The sequence below is a fragment of the Phascolarctos cinereus genome, unplaced genomic scaffold, assembly GCF_003287225.1.
Source record: "Phascolarctos cinereus isolate Bilbo 61053 unplaced genomic scaffold, phaCin_HiC Scaffold_4;HRSCAF=312, whole genome shotgun sequence".
NCBI classification, from domain to species: domain Eukaryota; kingdom Metazoa; phylum Chordata; class Mammalia; order Diprotodontia; family Phascolarctidae; genus Phascolarctos; species Phascolarctos cinereus.
The window spans coordinates 619,259,511-619,267,661 of NW_027555847.1; the positions used below are offsets into that span (position 1 = coordinate 619,259,511).

The window sequence follows — 8,151 nt, forward strand, 5'->3', positions numbered from 1 at the left end:
CCTAATGCTCTTTTAAACTTGGGTAGATTTAGTTGTATAAATGAGAATACATAAATGGTAAATTTATTAAACTTCAGGAGATGAATTTTGTGTCAGACTAGAAAATAAAAAATGGCTATCAGGTCTTCTTTTGCCAGAAAAATTGAAGTCCACAGTAATTATGAGAAGAAAATTCCCTAATCATTGCAAAAATTTTTTTTTTACAGAGAACTTCTAGCATAATAACAGCTTAAGTTGTTAAAGCTGGAAAAAAATACTTAAGGGCTCTTGGAAAAGGGGGAATTTTAATTCAGTCAAAAGCAACTTATAAAAAATATTAGAAAGATTAAGGAGCAATAAGAATTACACAGCTACACTTATTTGTATCAATATTGTAGTAGTGCTACTTAATGAGCAGCAATATTTCATGTGGTACATTATGTTCCTTGAATACTAATACTTATACAAAACACTTTCATAAGGTTATTTCAGTAGAAATAATTTTCTAATAGTGATTATCTGGACCAGAGTGAAGCGGGAAGTAGATGGACTTTTAACTGGTAGATCAAAGTTAAAAGGAAATAGATTTTGATTCCATGTAAGGAATGACATTCTAACAATTAACAATATATGAAAATAGCATGGGCTATCTCATGGGTGCAGTAAGTTTCCCATCAATAGTGTTGCTTGAGCAGAGTTTAGGTTACCAACTTAACAAGAATGTCATAAAAGAAATTCATGCTCTGGGAAAGAGTAGGACAAAGATGACTTTTGAGATCTCATCCCACTTAGGTATTCTACAATCTTTAATATATGAAGGCTTTGTTTTAAAGCTGAGCAGCTTATAGTGCCAGGATCTAATAAAGCTCAATCTTTGCTGCTGTTTGTCTTGTTAGAAGAAGTACCAACTTAGAGTGTTGTTTCTAAACAACATTCATTCTTTTCAGAAAACCAAACGATCATCCTAATTGTGCTATACTGATTACTTATTGGTGGAATTAGAAAGGAAGCATTTTCCTGTTTCCTGTTTTTGAGCTTCTGAATATGAGAGAACATGTTTGTAATACTATTAATAGAAAATGGATGTCATAGGAAATTCATAATTACTTAATTTATGTTTCTGATTTTTTTCCCCAGTAGATTAACAAAATCTGAAAGCTCTGATTCTCTTCTTTCTCAAGCAAATGGTAATAGTGGACTTCATTGTACAGTGACTACTGTAAGATCACACCCACATCGGTCCTCATCTGTAGCTTGTCCATCTGTTCAAACTACCAGCTCTGAAGTTCGAAAAGTAACTTCAAAGGCAAGTGTAGGTCAGAGAAATGTACAAGAATCAGACCCAAAAAGGCAAGCTAAGGAATCAAGATCACAGAAACATACTCGGGTAAAGATTTCTTTTCATTTAGTCATAGCAATAATTGGGAAAATTGTATTCTGTTCTTAATACTAAAAGAAAAAAATGAGAATTTTGTGGAGGTCATGTAGCAGTTCAAAGCACAGCTTTCAGTTCTGAATTTGTAGCTGTCATATCCGCTAACTAATAAAATCACATGAAGCATATTTGCTTATCTATTTCATGTATAATTTTCAATGGTCTTTAGAACTGAATATAGATATATAGATGTAGATCTATATATGTAGATCTGTATCTATAGCCATATATGTATAGTTAGATATAGCTATAGATTTATCTACATCTGGATAAATATAAGTATGCCTATATATAAATATCTATATATGTGTATATGCAGACACACACATATATTGTATAATATAGTACGAAATAGTAATGTGAAATGGCTGCTAGGTGGCACAATGCCAGGTCTAGAGTCATGTCTTCTAGAGTCAGATTCTGCCTCAAGACACTTGCTAGCTGTGTGACCCTGGGCAAATCACTTAACCCTTTTGGCCTCAGTTCCTCATATGTAAAATGAGCTGGAGAAGGACGTGGCAAACCACTCCAGGATCTTTTCTAAGAAAACCCCCAATGGAGTAACCAAGTGTTGGACATGACTGAAATGACTAAACAGCAATAATAATATAACATGCCAACCTGGAAAAAGTTTTGCTTGTGCATTTTTTCAGAAATTTAGTCATGCTTTGTGTTCTCTTTAAGATGCTGAAAGAAGTAGTTACTGAAACTCTAAAGAAACACAGCATTTCTGAGGACCACGACTGTTTTTCAGCCTGTAGCCAGCGTCTCTTTGAGATATCCAAATTCTATCTAAAGGTAAGATGTCTTTCCTCCTATGATCAGAGTTGTAGTTCTCATTCTTAGGTTCATGTATGGCTTAAATAATATTTGAAAGAAACAGCAAAAATATAGCCAACTTTTAGAACCTTGACAGTGGGAGTCAGGAGTAACAAGAATTAAATCAACATGGGTCCTCTTTTCTTCTCCCTATACTCTTTCCAATGTCTTTTCTATTTAGGCAGTCAGTGACATTTATTGAGTGCCTACTGTGTGCCAAGTACTTTACTAAGTGCTGGGGATACAAAGAAAGACAAAACACAATCCCTGCTGCCAAAGAGCTCACATAATTATTAACCCTTTCTGAAAGCTACATATGCATACTCAACCTTTCCCTTGAGCTCAAGGTGTAAAATATATTCTACTGGGTGTAATGTTTTCAGATTAGTAAATAACAAGACATCATAGCCAATATATTGGGTGTCAGAATCTGAATCCAAAATGATGAGATGAGTGAATGAATCAAAATAAAAGTGATTACCATGTGGCAGGATATATGCTAGGTTCTGAGTATACAAATAGAAAAGCAAAGAGAGTCCTTGCCCCCAAAGAGCTTACATTTTAAGGAAGAAACAAGTATAGGAGAGAATGATGAGCTGTAAAAGTTTGGGGGATAAGATAGTGAGTTAGAGTGGGGAAGTAGATCAGCACACCCATCCAGGAACATGGTGGAGTTGATTTGGTCATAATTTGACTTTAATCTTGTAAGATGAAATATATTAGAGATAAATTTAGTTTTATCTTAGGATTAAGAAATCAATTTGCATGAATTAGAAGAGAAGTGATTAAACAGCTGTTTATAAGAAAAGGATCCTAGGGAATTGTAGGTGACTCCAAACCTATGCATAAGCATCACCCTAAGGGAAGCCTATCAGTTCTGAGACTTGCAGTGTTTTTAAAGACGGCTTTATTCAAACTATAATTAAGAGGCAGCATTATAGTTGCAGGGAAAAATGCAGGACTCTGAGTAGGAAAGATCTGGGTTTAAATCCCAAGTGCATGATACTTGATAAAATGGGTCAATAAAAATAACCTCTCACTAAATGTCTGCCCCTAAATTGTGTTAAAGTAGAAACTGATTAATGTAGTCTTCACAAGTGTAATAGGTAATCCAATTTATAAGTTGATGAGACTGGACAGTGTTTTTCTTATTTTCTGATACTCCCTTCATTAATCACCATACAAAGAAGATACAATGGCCTGAGTAATCTCATGTGAGCATTATTTAACACTATCATGTTACATTTAGGATCTGAAAACTTCAAGAGGTCTGTTTGAAGAAATGAAGAAAACAGCAAATAGCAATGCTAAACAGGTATGTCACCTATTCAGAGATAATGATCTTTCATTTTAGGACATCTAGTTGTCTTAGTTGTTTCAGGAAAGTTTAAGGTTCCAAGCTTCAGTGCAAAGAAACAAGTGTGCAGAAACATGGCAGAGTTAGCAGACAAGAGAGTAAAGTCATGCAGCTTCATCAAAGGGAAATTCAGTAAGGAAGGGACAATCTGGAATGGTGAAAATAGGTCAAGTCCATTTGGCCTGGTGGAAGGGAGCAGAGAAACCTGTCAAGGCTGATGAGTTCTTGGTAGGTTTCTTATGTGGATAAAATAGGACTGGGGGAGTGAAGAGTTTGGACCTGATACACAATGCTAGTGAATGCCTGGCGAATTGAGAACGAGGTGCTATTCAAACTCCTTTCCTTCCCCTGTCCCTTTCCAACTTGGCTCAAAGATACGGCCCTTTAAGAAGATTGACTTCTTTAGGGATATTAACTGTATGTTTTAAAAATTATATTCATATGTATACCATTTTCCTATGTTTTAAGTATCAGGAGTAAATATTTTATGTCGTACAGTTATTTGCAGTTATTTTTAAGAACAGTTCCACCCCCCCTTAGGAAAAGATACCTACTGCAAGCCTTACTTTATCAGCGACTGAAGGGAATTGAGTTTTCTCATAACTGTGTTTAGCTAGTCTGGGAATCCCCTGAGGTCTTTACACTAGTCCAGTGTGTCATGTATGCAATAGAGATTCAGTCAGTACTTTTGGAATGAATTTTGATGATTTGAATTTGATTCTGTTGAGCCGTTCCTTTGTAAGGACTGTGATTTACATCCTAAGTCTTTTGCCCAAAGACTGCATTTAAGAGGTTGCTACAGTTAATGAGGCTGTTTGCTTAAAGATGTATAAATTCCAAGTTAAGGAATACAAGTTCAATTTTCATTCCATTCTGATATTCTGTTCTCCATCTGTCTTCACTTCTTTTGAAATGAGGTCTCTGAAACATTTTAGTATGAAGGGGGAGAAGGTAAAAAAGGGACTTTCTTCCTTCTCAGCTGATAATACTAAAAAGTATTTTACTCTGCAGTAAAAGTCCTATAACAAGGGTCTTTCAGTTAGAATAGAAAGTATTACTGTATTTCTAAGATCACGTCAGATCTAGCATTCTTTATTGTGACATGTCCATTATGCCCTTTTGAAATGTGGACAGTAAAGCATAATGTAATTTTTCGACATGATTTTCTCAAAGATTAGATTCTCTAACTCTTTCTGTTTCATATTGACACATTACCAGGATAATCTAATTTTTCTTTTTCTACAGGTGATTGAATGGGTATTAGAGAAGACGAGCAAGAAGTAACAGATTGATTCTGTTTGAGTAGATTATTAAATTATGGGAAGTTGTTTGACATTCCTCTATCTCACTTAAGTCTCAAGTTTCAAACTTAACTCAAAAATGCATTCAATTTAAGAAGATTATTTTATTTTATTGACTTCCTTTAATCACTACAGATTTAGGGATATTAGCTGTATATTTTAAAAATTATATTTTTATTCTATTTTTCTGTATTTTAAGTAACAAGAGTCAATATTATATGTGTTTGTATAGTTATTATTTAGTTATTTTAAGAATAAACAAACCAATTTTATTTTCCATTTTTTGGGTGGAATCTTTATATTATTTGACCAACTTAAATTACGGACCTCTGGGTGCAATTTTGTTACTTGGCCTTCCTCCATCTCAGCCCCCAAATATAAATATCCTAATACAAAAGTAGGTGGTGTTTTGTGCATTTTATTCTAACAAATACTGCCTCACCTCCTTTCGGTGGCCTGAAAGCAATGAGTTTATGAAAACCTGTGAGTTTAGAAGTTGGAGGAAGGAGAAAAAGCTGTGAAAAGAAGCAACAGCTGAAATAAACTTGTCCCACAAATGGTGTTCCAAACTTTGTAGCTTACCTACTGGTGGGCCGTTATTCCCCTTCCACAGCACCACCCCTGAAAAATCTTCCCCACCGCCACTAAATTTTTCTTCTCATCATATCTTGCTGCCTGGAATTCTGCCATGGAGGGATTTTTTTATTTGTTAAGCATCTTCTGGGGTTTTTTGTTTGTTTGTTTTTTAGTGAGGCAGTTGGGGTTAAGTGACTTGCCCAAGGTCACACAGCTAGTATGTGGCAAGTGGTTGATCTGAGGCAGGATTTGAACTCAGGTCCTCCTGACTTCAGGGCCGGTGCTCTATCCACTGCGCCACCTAGCTGCCCCAAGCATCTTCTGTTTTAAAATGCAAATGATTCTAGGCAAAGGTCTGGGACTCTTAGTCATTTTTATCTTAGTATGAATTAGTTAGCTTTTCCCCAATATCTAGGTGAGGTCAGCTGCTCTAAGGAAATGGAAGTTTATATTTGATGGGAGGAGGAATGGACACATGAGGAATAAGGCACAGGCTTGCTAGGAGAGGAGGTAAGAAGAGGAAGAAGATTTAAAAAAAAACTACTTGTTTCAAAATTTTGAGACCAGAAGAGGGAGAAGAAATTATTTTTTCTCCTCTTCTGTATGACTCTCTTTTCAGCAACTAATATTACCAATACTATCATTCCCATCATCAGCTAAGTTATGGATTAAATAGCCTAAGAGGCACTTGCTTTTCAACTAAGTCCAGCCAGACTTAACCACCTCACTGAAAACTAGCCCTGTGGACCTTGGACTAATCCATCAATCAGCAGGCGTTTGTTAAATGCCTACTATGTGCCGGACTTGGAGTATACAAAAACAAAAATGAAGTAGTCCCTGCTCTCAAGAAACTCACATACTTTCTCATTTGATTTTCATAGCAACCCTGGAAGATAGGTTGGAGTATTATAGGTATTACTGTAGTTCTACAGGCGGAACATTGAAAGTCAGAGAAATTAAGAGACTTGCTCACGTTCGTACAAAAAGTACATGTCAGATGCGGCATTTGAACCTTGTTCTCTCTGACTCCCAGTCTGGTGCTCTTGCTATCACATCATGGGCTACCTGTATGCAATCTGATGTCCACTTTTTATGTAAGAAAAATGATTTCCGTGCTGAAAATCACTGCCGTATTTTAACTTTTCTAGTTTTTGTTTCAGAATTAAATCCATTGTGTTAATAGATAATTTTTAAAAGCAGTTTCTGGACTTTTTAGTCACTTAGTAATTTGTTCTCTTAGATCATCACCAACCTTTGTTCTTTCCATGCTCTCCCTAAGGCACTGCAGATGTTTAAATAATAGTTTATACCTTTTCATTTAAATTTTTATAAATAAATACATCTTATTGATTAGTTTAAAAATCTTTTCAAATGGAGATTTTATTATGATTAGGGAACTTGAAAGCGTATCTAAACTGCTAAGTAAAACATTTTGGCTTTTGTTCTTCTGTCTTTCAAACAAATGTGTGTTGAGTCTCTCTGCCACGTGTCCGCTTCTGCTGTGGCGGATACAGTCAACAAGGGCTTACTCTAAGGCTTGGTCACTTCCTTAAGGACATTCGGTTTGCCTTAGCTGTCGACAGGAGTCTAACACGCACAGAATTTGTACACAGCGGCAGACTATGTAATTAAGCCCAGGGCTGTATGGAATGTTCAGAAGGGAGAACAGCTAGAGTAGTTCGGGGAGGAATTGTAAGGAACATCAGACTTAAAGGTTTTTGGTGGGATTTCACAGGCTCAATCAGACTTAAGAGCTGGAAGGGGCCTCAGAGGCTTTGGAACCAAAGCCCTTCATTTCACAGATGAGGAAACTGAGGCCGAGATTAGTTGGCTTACTCTGGGTAATACAGGTAGAAATTGTCTGAGGTAGGATTTGAAGGCATGTCTCCCTGATTCCAAGCCCAGTGCTCTAGTTACTATGCTGTGTAAAAGGGAGAAAAGCATTTCAGATGAGTGAAGTGCCGTGAAGTCAGAGGAGAAGAGCACTAAGGTATGTTGAAGCAGCTAGATGGCTCAGTGGATAGAGCATTGGACCTGGAGTCAGGAAGACCAGAGTTCAGATGTGGCCTCAGACACTAGCTTTGGCTCTGGGCAAGTCACAGAATCTGTGTTTGCCATAATCCACTGGAGAAGGAAATGGCAAACCACTCTAGTATTTGTCAAGAAAAAATCCCATGGACGGCGTTGGTGTACTGTGGTCCACAGGGGCAGAAAGAGTTGGACATGACTGAAAAACAACAGCTAAGTTGTGTTCTCATCAACTGAAATTCATTCACCTTAGTCTGTCAATGGCTGACTTACCTTTCCTTCCCCCATCAAGTATTTGTATTTTAAAAGAGGACACTTAATCTGGCAATGTGAGGAAAGATGTTTTGGAGCTGGGGGGCCTTGGCATCTAGTCTGAATGCTCATTTTATAGATGAGGAAGGGGGAACCCAGAGAGGTGGCTTGTGCAAGGTCACACAGGTAGTGGCAAAGCAGGATCTTGAACAGGGGTATTCTGACTGCCAAACCTTAGAGAAAAGTTTACCCTCCTTGGAAATTTGTCCTTGAGTTTAGCTGCCTTCATCTTTTTCCGCTCTCTGTAGCTTCTGAAAACATTTGACTTTGCAAGCCCCAAACACTCCCTGAACTGGATTAAAAAGTAATTGAGAAACAATAAAATAAATAAAAATACAATAGAA

At 36.7% G+C, this 8,151-nt stretch overlaps 1 protein-coding gene across 1 annotated transcript in view; it reads left to right on the forward strand.

Annotated features, from left to right (window-relative positions):
• MTBP (MDM2 binding protein) overlaps positions 1-5,170 on the forward strand; it is an 84,614-nt gene extending 79,444 nt beyond the window's left edge. Inside the window, exons 20-23 of the mRNA XM_020964979.2 lie at positions 1,120-1,366; positions 2,099-2,212; positions 3,483-3,548; positions 4,836-5,170. Of these exons, the coding sequence (XP_020820638.1) occupies positions 1,120-1,366; positions 2,099-2,212; positions 3,483-3,548; positions 4,836-4,874 (466 nt within the window). The 3' untranslated portion in view covers positions 4,875-5,170. The remainder of the gene's footprint in view (positions 1-1,119; positions 1,367-2,098; positions 2,213-3,482; positions 3,549-4,835) is intronic.
• Positions 5,171-8,151: the final 2,981 nt, after the last annotated feature.